Genomic DNA, 18,914 nt, shown 5'->3' with positions numbered 1-18,914 from the left:
TTGGGGCTGCTGCCAATGGCTGGGACACGAGAGCTTAAGGGGGGTGCACAAGACCCAGCTGGGGGCACTGGCTTGGAACTTGGGAGCTCTGGTGCCCACAGCCCTTGGGACCTGCTTTGGGTCACACTCAGAGTCTAGTGGAGCAGGGTGGCAGGTAGCACTGAGCACCGTGGTACCTCCCACCTATTGGGCTAGGCTGGAGAACATTGGGGGCCACTGAATCTCCCCACAGAGGCCTCTCTTTCCCTTGAGAACCGCTGCAGGAGCCCTGTACCCTGCTCAGGCAGAGTCAGGCCATTCAGGCTCTTTAAGCTGGTCCAAAGAACCAGGGTTGGTGGGTTCCTGTGATGTGCCCTGTCATGTCCCAATCCCTGCTTCGGGACATTCTCATTGATCTCCTTCCCACCTTGATCTGGATCCTCTCTGGCCCACCATGGAGCCGAACTTTGGAGAATGCTTCTCTATCTCTGTCCTGTGTTTTGTGGCTGAGACGCGGGAATTGATTGTGGTCTGAAGCCCACGGCAGAGCAGCTCCAAGCATGGACTTGATAACTGCTTCTGTTGCAATTTTCCCAAAATATCACTCATGCTCACACGCGTGTTTCATGTGCCAAGACAGTGGGCCCGGCCTACCATGCTCTTGATGGCCATTTGTCTCTTGCTCTTGACAAGCAACTCCTGTCCTTCCTGCCGCTCCCATCCCACCTCATCCTGATAGCCCTTCTGCCTTCTCACTGGCTTCCTGGGTGCTGTGGCTGGTGTGAGCCAAACTGAGAGGGGCCCCTGAAGACTGGCAGGGCTGTGTGCCGCCACGGTGGGGACAGAGGGTCATTTATAACGCTTGTCCACTCTGCCTGTTTCCTCTCCCCCACAGGACCTTCTTTTAAAGTCTGGAGAGAGAAGCCAGGAGCCAGGCAAGCTCTGCACCCAGGCCCTGAACTCAGCTTGAGAAACGCAGTCACCGGGTCGAGAGGCCTCCTTGAAGCTGTGCCCCACACCAGGAAAGCAAATGGCCTGGCCCCTCCTCAGAAGGCCCCCAAAAGGTGGAGCAAAAAGCAGCTGCCGTTCTGGAGGTGGCCTGCAGGGGTCCATCTGCCTTTTCTTCCAGCTTTACTAAGTTGGTCCCTCCCAGCTCTGGAGCATCCCTTCCTCGCGAATAGGAGCTCCCAGCTCCTGCAGCTCTCTCCCGCCCTCTTCTCTCTCCTTTGCGACCACTGCTGAAAACCTGACTGTGAGTTCACTAATAAACAAGACTGACGCCTTTTCCAGCTTCTGGGATGAATGTGTGTGGGCGGCAAGTCCAAGGCTGTTGTGTGAAAGACTGGAAGGTTGTGGCTCCGTGGCTGTGATCTGAGCGGAACATGCAGAGGACTGATGACCAGGCCTGACTCACAGCTAAGGGAGGGGTAGTCGGAACCCCAAGCAGGGCTTCGGGGTGTCCCTGGAAGAGAGGTGGGGAATGAGGGTGTGTGGCAGGGCTTTGCCGTCTTCCAGTCAAAGGGGTACCTCAAGGCATGGAGTGACCCAGCTGCTACCAGAGACTACACTGCATCTTCCAAGGTCGCCCAAGTGCGACAAGGTGGGACAAATATGTGAGTTCACCTCCTGCTCAGAATGTGTTCCAGCTGAACCTTAGGGAAAGAGAAAGAAGGTGCCAGCAGGGACAAGACAGGGCCTTTTGGATACTCCATGGAGAGAGTCGCCATCCATATTGAACCCAAAGTATACAGCATTAATCAGATAAGGATTGGGGAGTTCCAGACAGCTTGTATAAAGTAGGGCTTAGCACAGGTCCTTGGGGACAGCTGAAGCCAGAATTCACAGGGGGACTGGGTCGGGTATGGGGGTCCTCTGCAGTGACACAGACTGCTCCCCACAAGTGACAGAACCCCTCTTCTATACCGCAAACTCAAGGGCTGACAAGAGGGGCTGACTTTATTGATGCTGGCCCACAAGGCACCAGAGAATCTACTCCCATCCCCAGATACTTCTCAGGAAAGCTGTAGCCAGCCAAGGAGGGTGACTTGTCAGAGGCCCAAGGTGTAACACCGTCCTCTCCTCTGCATCGCCCCACAGAAACACCAACCTGGACGGCTAGGGGCCCACAGATGCTCTTGACTCTCAGCATCCCTCCCCTCTCACTGAAGTTGCATCCAAGGCTGTCAGGTTGCCGAGACAGCTCTGAGCTTCACACCTCTGTCTCTGGAAAGCTGAGGCCGCAGCGCTGCCCCGTGGTGCTCCCTTTGGGCCTGGGCAGCTGGAAAGCATCTTCCCAGGCAGGTCCAGCCTGCTCCTCACTCTCACAGTCATCTGAGGATCTGCTTCCAGATCTCGGTGATTGTTCCCTCCTTGCCATGATTGACATTTCTTTGATCCCAGAGCCCTAAACTGGCCTGGATTCTGAAACCAAAAGGAGCAGAGCCAGGGTGCAGAGAGAAGGCAGGTAGCTTACTTGGCACCAGAAGCCGGCAGCGAGTGGGGTCAGTCCTGCTGGGGGTTTACAGCTGGCTTTAGCAGGGTTGAGGTCTGCTAGCTACACACAGTCCACACTTCAGGAGGCCATTTATATGGTTCAACTTTACTACAGGGCAAAAGGTATGCTCCTTCAACAGAACCAGACTTCAGTCTCAGTCCTTTCCCTGACTAGCGGAGTCTATGATGTGGCACGCTCTGGTAGTGTTGGGAAGGGAAGGAAGTCACAGCTCCAAAGCGGCCATGCGATCAGGGTAGGGTAAGCACCCTGGTCTGCTGTGTGCTGTGGTGGCTATTAAGGGTTGCAAGTGCATTTCACTCATAGTATTTCCTCTTACCAAGGTACTATCTCTTGACCGGGAAGGTCTCCATGCTCCTGTGTGTTAATGCTCCTCTGTTTGGTGCTACTGGCAAGTGGAAAAAATGAAAGGGGGGATGTTTTGGGTCTTTGAGAGCTGTATGTGTCAGATTGTGACATGTCTCCTGCCGGCTCCGGTGGTTAAATGCTTGGTTCCCCCAGCTGGTGGCACTATTTTGGAAGGTTGTGGGTTCTTTAGAAAATCTAAGGGTGCTGGGGTGGGGGGGGGGGGATGAAGGAAGTGGATTGCTGGGGCTGGTCCTTGAGGCTTTATAGCTCCTAGTCCCACTTCCTGTCTGCTCACTAGTTTCTGGCTGCCGGAGCTGCCGCAGGCTCCCACCACCGTGTCCCTCCACATCATGAGGGGCTACATTTTCCCAGCTGGAAGCACAGATCAACTCTTCCGACTCTTTTTGGACCCAGCAGTGGGAGAAGTTAGTAACGCTGGAGTGGTTTCCTAAATGAGGATTATTAGACCTCCATCTCTCCGGCGCCTCTGTGAGGTGCTCCCGCCATTATAGCTGCCTCACCACAGGCTGGAAAGCAATCTATCTGCTCGATCATAGATCCCTCCAAATCCATGAGCTCAGACAAACCCTTCCTCTTTTTAATTTGATTGCTCCAGGTATTTTCCTACGGTCACAGAAAGCTGACATAGGCGGAGATCATGGGACATTAGCTGCAGTATGACTGGTCACCAGTTGAGATACTTACATTGGAAATACTTACATGGAGCACTGTACTGGGATCCAAACCTTAAATGAGTCACAGCATCCGTGCAAAGGACTGTGGGAGGGAGATGCTGCTGTTATCTTCCGTAGGAAACTGAGACCAAGCATCCCGTATCAAGGCTGAGCTTTCACAGGGAGCAAGTGGCAAGCTAGGATTGAGGTCCAAACTCCACAGTTTGGTTCCCCTGACTGAGCATTGCTTCAAAGAAATGAGAAACACATGGCTGCCACATGGAATTTGTCTTCAGGAACATCAGGGGAACCACTCCCTCGCTTCTGTTTCCCGTCTGTTTCATCTGATCTCCCTACTGCAGAACAAGCTAAAACTGCAACAGGACCACAGCTGAACTGTTTGTAGTGTCCGAAGGACAGTCCAGACTCCTGCCTGGCTATTAAAGCCCCATAGCACCTGGCCCCTGCCCACTTCTCTAGCCCTGTCTCCCACCTGTCGCCTCCTTGGCTCTGGTAGCACTGACTCTGGTTTCTCTGGATCCTTGTGCTTGCCTGCTTTATTCGTTGCATCATCTTCAAACCCACAGAAACTTTCTGTGCACCCTTCAAAGCCTAGACCGTCTGTGAAAGGAAGCCTGGTGTTTCTTTTGGTATGGCTGAGAACTCAGTGAGTTGTGAACCTTAGAGATGGAACTGACAAAAAAAAAAAAAATGCTCCAGAGGACAGTTTAAGTACTGGGAAATAATCCAGAAGTGTTTGAGGAAGTCTGGAGAGCCTGATACTGAAATAAAGGCACTGGGACCCTGTTGTGGATTCCTGTATCAGCCAAAGTTTCCCCAAAGAATAAGGAACATACATGTACACAGTGTGTTCGTGCACACACACAAGTGTGCACGCACACACTTGCACACAGTGAAATACACACATTATATATAAACATATGGAGAACTTTTAAGTTGGTTATTATGTTACTTTTTAAATTTTTAATGTTTTATGTGTATGTGTGTTTTGTCAGCCTGTGCGCCACATGCATGCAGTGCCCTCCGCGGCCAGAAGAGGGCGGCAGATACCCCGAAACTGGAGTTAATAGATGATTGTAAGCCTCTATGTGGGTGCTGGGGATCAAACCTGGGTCTTCTGTGAGACCAGCCCATGCTCTAAACTGCTAAGCCATCTCTGCAGTCCTTGCTGTGTTAATTTTAAATAATAAGCTCAAGCATTTCTAATGCCAGCATAGTGGGGCCATATTTAGTGCAAATACAGACTGGTCATCAGCAGAATGCTCTCTTCCTTGGAAATATCAGCATTTTTTTAAGGTGCACGTGGGAAGGGGTGGTGGTGTATGTACACATGTATGCAGAGGCACACACTTGGCTATTTACACAGGTTCTGGGAATTTGAACATGAGTCCTAAAGCTTGAACAAGCCCTCCTGCTCACTGAGCCATCTCTCCAGCTCCTGTAAGCTTTTTTCCTGTTGAGACTATGAACCGATTAAACAAGGTCCACTACATTATGGAGGGCAATTACCCAGAGTTCACTGTAAATGTTAATCCCGTCTCAAAAACACCTTCATGGATAAGCACCTTGATGTGTTTGCCCAAATGTCTGAGTGCTGCGGCCTACCAAGCTGACACACGAAAGTAACCACCGTACCATTACATGGCTCTGCCGTACTCTGACCAGCCTCATTCTCAGATGCCAAGGTGGCTGCTGGTAACTACACCTCTGTCCTTGAAGCTCAAAGAAGAGCATGACGGCCCTGATGACCCAGCGAGGTCAGCACTGTTCCACGTGTACTCCATAAAGAGGCAGGGTCTGCTCAGAAGGAAAGCGGGAAGGAAGCGGCCCCCAAGATGCTGCTAAGGACATCTGCAAAGGACCCCACTCAGAAGGGCCTTCCTCTGCCTTTCCTTCCCTTGTCCCTCAGCCGGGGAGGAGCCCTTCTTCCCATGTTTGTGTCCCCAGCTTCTGGTGGCACAGGGGTTGTGAGGAAACAAGGGTGGACCCTGTGACTCAGGACTCCAGGACTGGGACAATGGGGTTTCCAACAGCCAGTCAACTGCCCTGAGAAGTGAGACTTGATGTCTCCCCCTTGGTCACATTTATTACTCACTTTCCTGGTTCTCTTTGTCCTAAGATGCCACATAGTAGGATTGTGACGGTCAAAAGAACAGGGACAAGAACTTTAGAAAAGCCTGTGACTCACTGATCACTATTAACTTCTCAAGAATGTGGGATTCAGGCCACAGAGAGCAGGCTGGGACCATCTCACCTGAGGGTGGAGTTTCCTAAGGGCACTCTCTGGGAAAAAGGTGTCCCTTACCCTGACTCTGGGCCCTCATCTGCACCTGTGTCAGTTGAGGGCCCACTTTCCTGCTCAGTGCAGAGCCTTGCACACACACACACACACACACACACACACACACTCACTCACTCACACTCTTACCCTTTCTCTAGGGGAGTAGGTTACCATTGGCTTAGTATATATGCTCTCACACATGCTCATATGTGTATGCTGGGTTTTAAATATTTGTCTTCATTTATTTTAACCTGAATCCACAGAGCCCCTGGCAACCATCATCCCCTCTCTCCCTGTATGCCTAGTGGAGGTTCCTCCTCCAAGTGGACTTCTCCAGCATGGTGCCTCTTTGTGATAGGTTTATTTGGCTTACTAAAATTCCTCAAGTAGAAGGGAGGTGAAAAAGAGGACAAGATAATGAGGAGGACAGAGGAAGCCCACCCCTGTGTCAGCGCACACCTGTAGTCCAGCCCTCTGGAGGGAGAGACAGAAGAACTGGCTCAAGGGCATCCTCAGCTAGGTGTCAAGTTCAGTGCGTTGGGGCCAGCCTGAGCTACATCTGAGTTTAACCAAAACACACAAGAGAGACAAAGGGACTGGATATTATTGAAGAGCATTAGATCCACAAATGCAATCTCCTAATGTTGTATGGTTAACACATATTCATTAAAATGTTTAAAAGGTTTTTTTTTACTACGATTTAATTTCTTTTGTGTGCATGTTTGTATATGTGGTATACATGTACTATAGTACATGTGTGAAGGTCGGAGGGAAGCTTCCAAGAGTCAGTTCTCTTCTTCTATCATGTGCCATGAGATCCAACTCAGGTCATAAGGCTTGGTGGCAAGCGCCTTTACCCACTGAGCTGTATCAACTGCACACACACACACACACACACACACACACACACACACACGAGCGCGCGCTCTCATCGTTCACACATTCGTGCTATGTGCTGGGGGTGGCACTCAGGGCTTTCATCACTGCACCGTCACCACTGAGGTGGCCCTTCCGCCCGCAATTGCAATTCCCTCCCTCCCTCCCTTTTAAAGCCTGGATACTGCATACCCTAGTCTGCCCTTAGCTGTGAGGAACAGTGTGAGCAGCCCCCCTCCTGAGTTCACCCGCCCTTTGTGCTGCTCTCCACTGAAGGCGTATCCAGCTAGCCCTCTGAGACTGCTGCCGCAGCAGGCACAAACACAGACGTGTGCCTTCTGAGCCCTTTGGGACAGAACTGATCCTCAAAGAGCAAAACATCTTCAGGGGAAGTAGACGCCAAGTCATCTGACTCCACACCGAGTCTCCAGAGGTCCCAGGGCTTCCTACACACATAGGCGTGAAATGCGCTGGTGGGAGGGGGACGGAGATCAGCAGGTCCTCAGGGGCATACTGGGAAAGCAGTGACTTTAGAGACGCTCCCTCTGCCTGCATTGGCACAGCTGACCATTCTGACTATAGGCTCTCTATCAGGTAAGGGGACTCTGGGGCCAGGGAGCCAAGCCTACTGTGCAGGTCCTATCCTTCAGCCTACAGGTACCACAGGGCCAGATGTCACCTGACGCAGAGCAAAACCGCTGACTCAGCCCAGCACCTGGCCGCCTCCTCGGGCCGTTGTTTCCAAATCAGAGTCGTTGAGAGGTTTAGCGAGGGACTCCAAAGCTTTCATGAGAGTTTCAAAAGTGCTTCTGACTCACACGAGCTTATAGCCACCTTGACAATTAAACAGAAGAAACAAAGCCTTAAGTGTGGGACTGGGGAGACAGCTCAATAGGTAAAGCACATGCCGTGCCGTGCACACATGAGGGCCTGAGTTCAGATCTCCAGGACCCACAGAGTCGAGTGGACGAGTCTGCAATCTCAGTCATAGTGAGGTGAGAGGTGGAGAATCTCCAGAAGCTTCCGGCCCAGCCTGGTGTCCACAGTAGAGAACAACAGAGGTATTCCATACCAAAGAGGATGAAAAGTGAGGACAAACACTAGAGGTTGTTCTCAGATCCTACATGTGTGTGCCCAGACTCACACATAAATAGGTATACACACACACACACACACACACACACACACTAAACAAAAGCCTAAATAGTGAGTTACTGGGAACTCCCCAAAAGAAGAGAAAGCTCCTTCGATGCACCCCACTTTTTCTCCAGTAATTTGTATACTGTCCAGCACACAGTAGGCGCTTAGTACAAATGCATCACTAAAGAGTTAAGAGTCACCTGATGAAAGCAAGAAGAGAACGTGCCTGGTGACGTAATGTGTGTCACTGAGGAAGCCGGAATGAGTTCATAAACATCCACTTCCACTCCGCTGAGCAAGCAAACAGCTGTCACAGCCGGAGGGAAAACATTGCCCCTGATGGAGTCAGTCACTCATCTGTCCACGCATTCATTCATCCAATAGCAAATATTGATTGGGATTATTCAGCTCTATGCCATAGCCAACACCTCATGCGTCTCAACCCAGCCCTACAGCTCTCCCTGCCCAGCAGGGGAGACTGACCCAAGTGGGGACCATTGCCATGCTGGCAATGTTGGAAACCCAACAGAGGGCTGGGGCTAGAGGGGGACCTTTCAGGGGACCCACCTTTGTGTCGGGGGCATGGAAACCTTCAGTAGGAAGGGACACTTGAAGGCAGTACTGAGAGCTCAGAAGCTGGGTGTTGGAGGGCAGGAGAGCAGAGATGCTATCCTCACAGCAAGGACATCTTGGCGTCACAAGCGGCTTGTTGGCAGGGTCGAGTCTATATGGGGAAGGCCTCAGTTGGACACTCTAGAGCATCAGCAGGCTGTCCCCTCCCACATCCCGCTCCACCACCTTTCTCAGAGTACATTGTCATGCCAAGACTCACAAGCTCACTAGTGTGTCTGGAAAACACGTCCCAGCTCCACATGTGTGTACACTTCAGCAGAGCTTTCGTAATTTCCTCTCTTCATCTCGGCAGACTGGGCATCCACCACCACCGCGTTACCCTCAAGTTCTCAGCAAGCTGCGTCTCCAAGCACTGATCTCCCTCCCCTTTCTTTTCTCTTTTCCTCTTCACCGCCCTTCACTTTTATCTTCTTTCCCCAGCCAGACCATAAGCTGAGAGCAGAGACTACCTGTTGTCCCTAGCCGGGAGGCTGTGACTCTCCCACTTCAGCATGCCCATCACCCGAGGGAAAGTTTGGGTGCTTCCCTTCCAGACGCCATAGGTTGGGGTTGTCCTGAAAATGGACCAATTAATGCTGATGGTCAGGGGCACTTCAAGAGCCACTAGGACCAAACTGTGTTCCAGTAGATAAATGTCCTGCATCTTACTGGGCTGTGTGAGCTATGAAAAGTCACTTAGCTTCTCTGGGCCTGTTTCCCAAGAACACAGTATCACTCGCTTTGCTGTGACAGAGGAACCCAACCCGCACACAGCAACTACAGAATGAATGTTCTTTGCTGACTTTCTCACTATACAGTTTATAGCACCCAGATGAACCAGGTTATTTCTCCAGTTAGATGAGCAATACCTCCACCCCATCCTGTCCACCCAGCACCCTAACTCCCCTCCCCCCAGAAGCTAGTTTCTTGCAACTGGAGAAGAATTGGATGAATTTCCAGCTCCCAAGGAAAGGGTAACATTTCTCTCTAAACCACCGTGGTTGCTCTTCACCTTAATATTAATATTAAATATATTCACCTATTTAAATTTTTAATGTACACATTACAGCTAAAAACAGATTTGACTCTACATAGGCCATGTGGGAGCACTTCAACAATACAATTGTAGAGCAGATAAATGTCAGCTCACGGCTGTGAGTCAGCCTCAAGGTCGCCGTCCACTTGAGCTGAGGAGTCTTCAGTGAAGGGGCTTCCAGCTACACAGAATCAGTCACGGGGCTGCCCCGCCTTAAGATGCTCATACATCCACCATCACCAGTGCACAAGTGTCTAAGTCCATAGGTTCCAGTGATAAAGGTACCATAAATTGGGTGGCCTAGAACAACAGCCTTATTTCTTGTGTGGGTCTGGTGACTGCAAAGTCCAAGGCCAGGAAGCCAAGAGATTTGATGCCTGTCGAAGCCTGCTTTCTCCCAGAAGGCAGTTTTCTCCCTGTAACCGACATTAGGGAGAATGTCAATGAATGTTCGCGGGCATCTTATAAAGTATGAGTCTCATCATGGAGGTGAGTCCCTTGTGACTAAAAGACCCTGGCTCCGAATGTCATTGTCCTGCGCATTAGGATTGGGAGACTTGAAACATTTAGTCCTTGGCAACAAAGAAGTTACAAGCTAAATAAGAAGCAGGGCTTGTTCTGTGAACACTGCTTCCAGAGCTGTCTTTACGGCCACACTCTGTGTCACAACCTCCTCCATACAGCTGACTCCTACCCTTCTTTTTGCCTTGATTTTTTACCCTACCCATACTAGATACCCGTTCTCAGAAGAATGCCCCAAGAAGGAAACTGGACACAGTCACCTATTCTGAAAGGGACCTTGGACTACTGAGCTTCCCTCTCTGTTTGTTTCTCTCCTGGGTTCAGAACAGGACTTCTATGACAAATGAAAACTGGTTCGGACAGGATCTGAGGGGTAAAATAAACTGATGTTTTTCCTGCACGTTTCTTTATTCCTTGGGAAGATGGAAAGAGGAAGGAGAGCAGCATAAGGGTAAGGGCATGAGGGGTGATGTCCACAGAACTTCCAGTTTATATGGGCGTACAGACAAGCTAGCAGTCCCATAGGCGGCAACAAGAGTATCAAGCATGCATGTTCACAGAGCCACAAGAAACCTGTGGATCTGGCAAGGAGGCGCCTTATTTCTCAGAGGGAGCATGGCTGTGAGGTTCCCCTGCAGCTGAGAACACAGCCTTGGTAGCTATACTAACCTGCGTGCTTGATTTGCATTAGCATCTAGCTGGTTGAGTTAAAAGCAATCTCTTTGGGGACCCTGCTGTTGATTCCAGCAGGGTGAGAATTTTTCTCTTTGAAGCTAATTTTAGCGACTCAGGCCTTTTTCCGGCATAAACAGTTAATGTCCTGGGTTATGATCCTATATTAGTTGAAACCAAGGTAAAGGGTAACACAGAATATTAGTAGCCTGTTACGTCAGAGCAGAAGACCAGTAGATTTCACCTTCCTGAGTCTGCTGTTAGAACAGACATGTTACCTCCTGTATGAGGCTCCTTTCTTATCAGCGACTACTGTCAATAAGGAAGGTTTGTGGGGGACTATTTTATGTAGATTTGACTGTGAGAACAAAGGCTTGACTGAATAAATCCTTTCCCCACCATGACTTCATGGTGTGTGTGTATATGTATGTGGGTGGGGGGGAGGTATCCAGTTGCCCTACAGGAAACCTCAGGTTTATACACTGCTGGAATACTATAGACGGGAGAAATGCCACGATTTCACAAGAGTTTTACAGAATTGACAGTGACTTATCCAAAGGACAGATGTCCCCATAGCTCTGCACAAACGGGTCCTCTGGGCAGAGTGTACGTATACACTTCCCGTGGAGAGTCCCGCAGCTCTGTCAGCTGTGCATTTACCATATCATACTTGTGGGCTTGCCACAGGTCATGATGCTCCCACCATGGGCCTCACAGAGAGGTGGTGACCAAGCCAGTAAGGCCGTGACACTGGGTAGGGGCTAAATTTTTTAAACTCAGTCTCTTGGGCATTCAAGTAGGAATGTCCCACCCTTCTTCTGCCGTGGTTTCTGACCTGTGAGCCACATGAGAGAGATGATTCCTCCTGCTTATAGCTGAAGCTTAGAGAGGTTGATGTGCCCATGGTCCCATAGCTGGCCAGACACCCACACTCTCACTCTCTAGGACGGATGACAGTTATGGGAGGAGGCGGAGCACTGGTCTCAGTCCATCTTTGGGTCAGTCCTCCAGGCTGACACGGAGCCTGCCTGCGGCAGGCACCAGAGGCCAGAGAACGGTGTCCTCACCAGCTTCACCTAAGGATTCTGTTGCTTTGGGTGGAGGAGAGGGAGCAGGCAACCCATCACAGGCTCTCACATCACTGGACTAGCCTCGAATCTTTAGGGTATCTTGACGATGGCATCTTTAGGGGTTCTGAAAAGAAAAGAAAATTGATTAATTGTCAAGTACTGAGAGATATAGCTGTATCATCTGTTGCCCAGTCTCTGCATAATGAGAAAGTGCAGGGCTTGTCTCAGGTCCTGGGCTATAGCAGTCTGTGAGGCTGGGTCATCTCAGCCGGCCCCGTTAGGCTGGCTCATCTCAGCTAGCCCCGTTAGGCTGGGTCATCTCAGCTAGCCTTGTTAGGCTGGATCATCTCAGCTAGCCTCGTTAGGCTGGATCATCTCAGCTAGCCTCCTCAAAACTGTCCTGAGCAGTCTGATGTCCAAAGCTGATCCTTAAGTGGAACTATCAGCTGAGTGGCAATCTATGCGTCAGGTGGAATTGTTGCTGTGGGGCCCCATCTTCTTCATGGAACTTCAGAGATTACTGTAGGAAAATTTATTGTTCACTGTGGAAAACTTAAACATCATTCATACTAAAACAAAAAGTTTGAATTTCAATAGACATGTATTCAAAGAAAGGTACCATAGAGACAGAAATAGGTATGGGGTGAAGTAGGATTTTTGAAAGCAGAGTTTTGATTACCTTAGTCCCTAGATATTTGTCTTCCTTCTGTCCCACACCAGGTACTCTCCTGATATGAGACAGAAACTCTGGATTTTTCTTTTAACAACATGCCTGGCTTTAGAGAAGGATAGCCACTGTCCAACTCCAAAGCCAGCTTTGATTTTTAAGTGAGTCGGGACTACCATTAGATTGAGAAGTAAGGAGATATGTGTGTCCAGTTAGTGAGATTTTACCCTGCAGAGAATACTGAAATTATAAATTGGATTTTTCTTTGCTTGGTGATTTTTTCTGGATAGCTATATCTTCTTCTTTAGGCATCTAGATGTCCAAGGTCTTTTGACATCTTGAAAATGGTTATTTTCTATTTTCCTGCAAAGACAAGAAGAGAACCTTGAAAGAGTTCTCTAAAAGAAATAAGAATCTGATTTAAAAACAACAATAACAACAGCAACAACCAAAAAAAAAATCCAAACAAACAAGAATCTGCACTTGTCCTTAACTATACTCAGCAGTTAACCAGGCTGTGTCCCGCGCTACCATCTCGCCAGCAAGAACCACGCGGTACACATAGGATACTTCTGCAGTAAAGCTTTAATGCCCCTTGGGAGAGCGGGCATCAGCCAACATGGCGGAGACCCAGATAAGATGGAACCCATCCCTTATAAAGGAAACAGACCCTGCTTCGGACGTGTCACTCTTGGATTGGTCAATTGTCCATAATCCCAGGTGAATGCCTTGGGAGTAGTGGAAAAATACCAACACGTGTGAGCTTTCTAGCTCACCTGGCGGTGCAGCGCCATCTATGGTGGAGAGTGTGGTTGCGGCCTTCTACATCTCCCCCTAATTTTACTTCTTAGCAGAAAGGCAACTCCCTAGGAAGGTAAAGATAGAGGTCGCACTTCCCAAAATGAAAACATTAAAATGGGCTTACACGGAATCTGTCCCTAGGCTCATGACACCTGGAACCTATCCGGCCTGCCCTCTGCCATTTTTCTGGGAAAGGGAACATACGGCAGGAAACCCTTATGCAGAGCGACTTATCTCTCAGAGAGGGCCATTCTCTGTGCGATGTTCTTCAGCTCGACAACCTTCAGGGCTAGCTAAGCCAAGCACTCCACCCTGTGCAATGGACCATTGTCCTAGGGGTGCAGGAGCTGGTTGGCATAAACCTTACTGCTTTAACATAGATAACCACATATCAGTAGAGGCTCCCTGTTCCAGGGCAGCCAGCGCTGTGCAAAAACCACTTTATCCCTAAGACTTTGGGATTTGAGTCAGCAGACCATCCAGAGGAGAAACACTATTCCATAGCAGGACCGTTCCAAACATTCCAACCCCCACCCATTCTTTGAAGTAGGAGATGAAGGACACAATCCAGGACTGGAATTCTTTGGCCAGGCTTATGTCCATTCGCGTGGAGTTGATTGTCATGATGGACCATCTCAAGGAGGACAGCAAATCATCAAAATTTTTCTGCAAGATACAAAGACAATTTTCGGGACAAGTTAGCCATTTTTATAAAGTTTTTATATGGTACATTGGTCACACATAAGGCTGGAGTTTTTCATTCACAGTCCAATTGGGCAGCTGCCATAAGATATCCGCCTGTTTTTGTACTAGGTTAATTATTTAATTAAGAATCATTATTTTACCTCTAATAGATGTATTTATGGTAGCCTGTTGATCCAGGGCTGTAGCCACTGTGGTAGATAACTGATTGAGGGTCTCTGTTTTTCATGGTATAGGCTGTGCTGTCATTTAAAAAATGTATAATGAACAGAGCATCGGGGGCCCAGATAAGATGGAACCCATCCCTTATAAAGGAAACAGACCCTGCTTCGGACATGTCACTCTTGGATTGGTCAGTTGTCCATAATCCCAGATAAATGCCTCGGAAATAGTGAAAAAATACCAACACATGTGAGCTTTCTAGCTCACCTGGCGGTGCAGCGCCATCTATGATGGAGAATATGGTTGCGGCCTTCTACAAGGCTGAAAGGTTATTTTGGCTCATGGTTTGAGGGGTTACAGTGTATCATTGTAGGGGAACCCTGGTGGTAGAGCCCGAGGTGGCTGGTCATGTTGTAGCAGCAGTGTGGAAATAGAGGGAGGGACAGGAAGCAAGGCTAGACCTCTGCTGCATTCCAGCAGCTCACTTTCTCCAGCTAGCCCCCACTTCCTGAAGGTTCCACAACTTCGCAAAATAGATGGGAACTGAAAGTTAAAACATATGGAACCTCTTGACACTCAAACCATAAGGTAGCTTGTGCATGGGAGTTGTCATTCTTGGCTGGGTGACCCTAGAGAGATTGCCTCTTAGACCAAAACAGTAGCAATGCTGTTTGTGGTGACGTGTGCCTGTAAACCCAGCCCTAAGGAAGCTAAGGCAGGAAGATCAGGATTTCAAGGCCAGCCTTGGCTACGAATGAAGTGTGATGGCTTGAATGAGACCAGCCCCTATGGGCTCATAGCCGGGAATGCTTGCTCACCAGGGAGTGACACTATTTGAAAGGATTAGGAAGTGTAGCCTTGGTGGTGGGCTTTGAGCTTTCAAAAGCCCATATCAAGCCCAGAGTCTCTCTCTTCCTGCTGCCTGTAGATCTGGGGCTTTGAGCTTTCAAAAGCCCTTATCAAGTCCAGAGTCTCTCTCTTCCTGTTGCCTGTAGATCTGGGTGTGGAACTCACAGCTAATTCTCCACCACCAGGTCTGTCTACCTGCCGCCATGCTTCCTGCCATGGAAATAATGAACTAGACTTCTGAAACCGTAAGTGAGCCCCAGGTAAATGTTTTCTTTTATTAGAGTTGTTGTGGTTATGGTTCTCTTCACAGCAAAAGAACACTGACTAAGACAGCAAGTTTTGAGGCGATCCTGGCCTACATAAGACCCTGTCTCAAACAACTTTAACTAGCAAAAGCAAAATTTTAATTTGTATAAACATCCCTCATCTCAATAGGCCAAGAGAAAGCAAATGTTAGTCTTGATTGCTGTTATGAGCTCCTTTGCCATGGCTCTGGTTTTATGGTGTCAAGACTGGGGCAGGCTGCCTCTTGCTCCTGCATCAACCCTCCATTCATGTACGATTGAGGGTCCCCGGTCTCCACCAGTCTGTGGCTTCTCCTTGGGGTGAGGGAAGCTTGCCTGACCTATATAGATTACCTCATACAGTCTACACACATCATCGTTGGCGGTTGGGTCCCCAGCCATCTCTCCTTGAAGCAGGTCGCGAGGCACCATCTGTCTAGAACTTTCTCTTCTCTCCCGATGCTGGGCAGAGTATGTCGGGGAGAGCAGACACTGCTGCTCCCAAAGTTCCAGGCAGAATGTTTGTCTCTACCTCAGTTGTCTCACCTCAGTTCCTCTGCGGAACCACAGAAGCACTGCCTGTGTGCTCCCCACCTGGCCAGGCATCACAGTCAGCAGTAAAGGAGCAGGAGGACGTGTCTTTCTCCATCGGTACCAATAGCCCTATGTTGTTCTCTGTACTTCTGTCACGTTCTACAGCATAGGGGTGACGGTTCAACACAAACAGTGTGACAGGATCGGCAATCCCCAAAGAGGAGCCAGGCCTCTGGGCACCTCACACTCCTGCTGCCACACCTCCCTGCCACAGTGCACTGTACCCTCAGACTCTCTCTTCCTTAGATTCTTTCTGTCACAGCAAAATATAACTAAATACAATACCATGGATACACATTGAATTTGCTTTTGTTCTTTACCAGTCTATTGTTGGCTGGGATGAGTGAAAAGATTCATTTCCTGAATTGCCACCTATCCCATTGTTGGCATTATCATCATGAGGAAGTGCTCTGCCAGTGAGCACTAGTCACCCAGAGAGCCACATCAGCACCAGAAGAGGCATGCCTACCCTGCCTGCCAGCAGCTAAGAATCGAACCCCTAAATTCAGGTCAGTTTTCTGCCAGAGCATGTTGTGAATTCTCAAAGTGGGGTACTCTTGCTTAGAGCACACTTTCAGTCTTCTGTAAGAGAACTGGCAGGGCCCCAGAGTGAACAAGCCCGGAGGCCACCCCTCACTGTATAGACACAAGCAAGTCTTTCTCATCGTTAAAGAGTGCCGCATACTGTGTGCTCCTCCGTGTCTATGTCTGGAAGACGTTTCCATCCCAGTGTGTAGCCCCCTTCATTCTCCATGCTCGTCCACTGCAGCCCCGGGAAGGACAGTGCTCTGCTCTTTGCTTGTGTTTTCAGTGGCCCTGTACTGGTGAGCATGTGAGGTGATTCCACACTGCTGAGTTGATTCAGAGCAATCTCATCACGCCTCCTTGGGCAGCTGACATCATGCTTTCCAAAGGAACTCCCAAACCATGTGTCAGGCAGTGGGCTGTGTGGTCTCACTTTAGGGCTAGATGGTTGGAGTAGATGTCCAGGGCGGCTGCACGGTGTATGGCCCTTAGGTGAGGCCTCTAAGACTGCACACTAAACACTCTTCAGCCCACCTGCAGCTCTCTTCACTAGAACTTTATGGACCACACCGTTGGTTAATTTCACAGCCCAGGAGAGGCAAGTGTAGGGTTGTGGTGGACACTGAACGACCACAGAGAACCTGCCGCCCCCACATGCAAAGCTCCGTTGTAGCGGTGATCTAATCCCAACCCATATGACTTTTTTTTTTCATTAAGAAATGAGGAATTTAAAGCTCAGAAAGGTGACTGGTCCCAAACCACCCAAGAAGTTGTGACAGAGTCAGAACAAGGAATCCTGTACGGTCATATGCTGCATCATGGTGGGAACATGCTCTGAGAAATGCCACTGGGTGATGCCACCACTGAGTCCACAGCAGAGCCTGTGGTGGATGATATGAACTGAGATGCCAACGGCAGCAGCAGGCAGTCTAGTCTAGTAAGGTGCCCGGTTATGGTGCAGTCCCCAGATGCCTAAAATGTTATACTTCTGTGACTAACCAACCAAAAGAGACAGTATAGCTGTCTATATGTAACTGCACATATGTCTATATGTCTATATGTAACTGCACAAACAAAGGATACTGCAGAAAATGTGGAGAAAAATTCAGCCTAGGGCAGGAAGGTTATTGTGAGCTTGAGGCTAATCTGGACCACACAGGGTTACATAGCAAGATCCCATCAATGATGAAGAAGAGGAGGAAGAGGAAGAGAAAGAAGGAGGAAGAGGAGGAGGAGAAGGAGGAGAAGAAGGAGGAGAAGGAGGAGGAGAAGAAGAAGGAGGAGGAGGAGGAGAAGAAGAAGGAGGAGGAGGAGGAGGAGGAAGAAGAGGAAGAAGAAGAAGAAGAAGAAGAAGAAGAAGAAGAAGAAGAAGAAGAAGAAGAAGAAGAAGAGGAAGAAGAAGAAGAAGAAGAAGAAGAAGAAGAAGAAGAAGAAGAAGAAGAAGAAGAAGAAGAAGAAGAAGAAGAAGAAGAAGAAGAGAATTACAGAGCCCACAGCAATAGCGTGGAAACATACAGACACTTAAAGCATCACATCCATAGGTAAGAGCAATAAGGATAAACACATGCACCTCGCTTTCTTTCTCTCTTAGTGAAGAACTAACTTTCTCCACTCTTATACAGACCAGGGCCCTGCCCATGAATTAGTGTTGCCCACAGCAGGCTGGGTCTTCCTACATTAATTAATAAGACAGTTCCCCACAGACATGCCCACAGGCCAGACTTATCTAGGCAATTCCTCCACTGAGGATCTTAATTGATTCTACATTGTAGCAAACTGACAATGAAAAACTATCAGGCACTGGAGAGATGTATTGGTGGTTAAGAAGACTCCCACGGGGTTTGCGGAGCCCCTGGGTTCTGTTCCCAACAGCACCCATGCCAGACAGCCTCACAACCACCAGTGATTCCAGCTTCAGGGCCTCCAAGCTCTATTCTGACTTCTGCTGGCACAAGCATATGTACCTGTTTTTCTTTGTCTGTCTCTATATATCTGTCTCTCCATTTCGCTCACAAGTAAAAGCAACTAAAGGAGATCATAAAGAAAAAATCGGAAAGGATGAAATCAAAGTACTGCTATTTACAGATGATATGATAGCATACATAAGTGATCCCCAAAACTCTACCAGGGCACTCCTACAGCTGAATAACACCTTCAACTAAGTAGCTGGATATCATATTAACTCAAAAAAATTAGTAGCTCTTCTATATACAATCGATAAATGGGCTGAGAATGAAATCATGGAAACAACACCATTTACAATAACCACAAATAATATAAAATATCTTGGGGGTAACTCTAACCAAGCAAGTGAAAGACCTGTGTGGCAAGAACTTCAAGTTATTGAAGAAGAAACTGGAGAAGATATCAGAGGATGGAACGATCTCCTATGCTCATGGATCAGTAGGGATCTTACCAAAAGCAATCTACAGATTCAAGATAATTGCTATCAAAATTCCAACACAATTCTTTACAGACTTTGAAGGAACAATACTCAACTTCATGTGGAAAAATAAAAACCTAGAATAATTAAAACAATCCCATACAATAAAAGAACTTCCTGAGGTATCACCATCCCCAATTTCAA

At 48.7% G+C, this 18,914-nt stretch overlaps 1 protein-coding gene across 6 annotated transcripts in view; it reads left to right on the top strand.

Moving 5' to 3' along the window:
• Positions 1-1,264, top strand: part of Ush1c (USH1 protein network component harmonin) — a 44,716-nt gene extending 43,452 nt beyond the window's left edge. For 5 of the 6 annotated variants that reach the window (XM_087901549.1, XM_087901547.1, XM_087901548.1 and 2 more), the window contains one exon: positions 875-1,264. In XM_087901549.1, the coding sequence (XP_087757675.1) occupies positions 875-887 (13 nt within the window). In that variant the 3' untranslated portion in view covers positions 888-1,264. The remainder of the gene's footprint in view (positions 1-874) is intronic. The other variant, XR_015736413.1, reaches the window with a different exon arrangement.
• Positions 1,265-18,914: the final 17,650 nt, after the last annotated feature.

This window comes from Myodes glareolus, chromosome 24 (assembly GCF_982192425.1).
Source record: "Myodes glareolus chromosome 24, mMyoGla1.1, whole genome shotgun sequence".
In the NCBI taxonomy this organism is placed as follows: domain Eukaryota; kingdom Metazoa; phylum Chordata; class Mammalia; order Rodentia; family Cricetidae; genus Myodes; species Myodes glareolus.
Note: the sequence above shows the minus strand (reverse complement) of the source record. Positions and strands in the feature narration are given on the sequence as shown.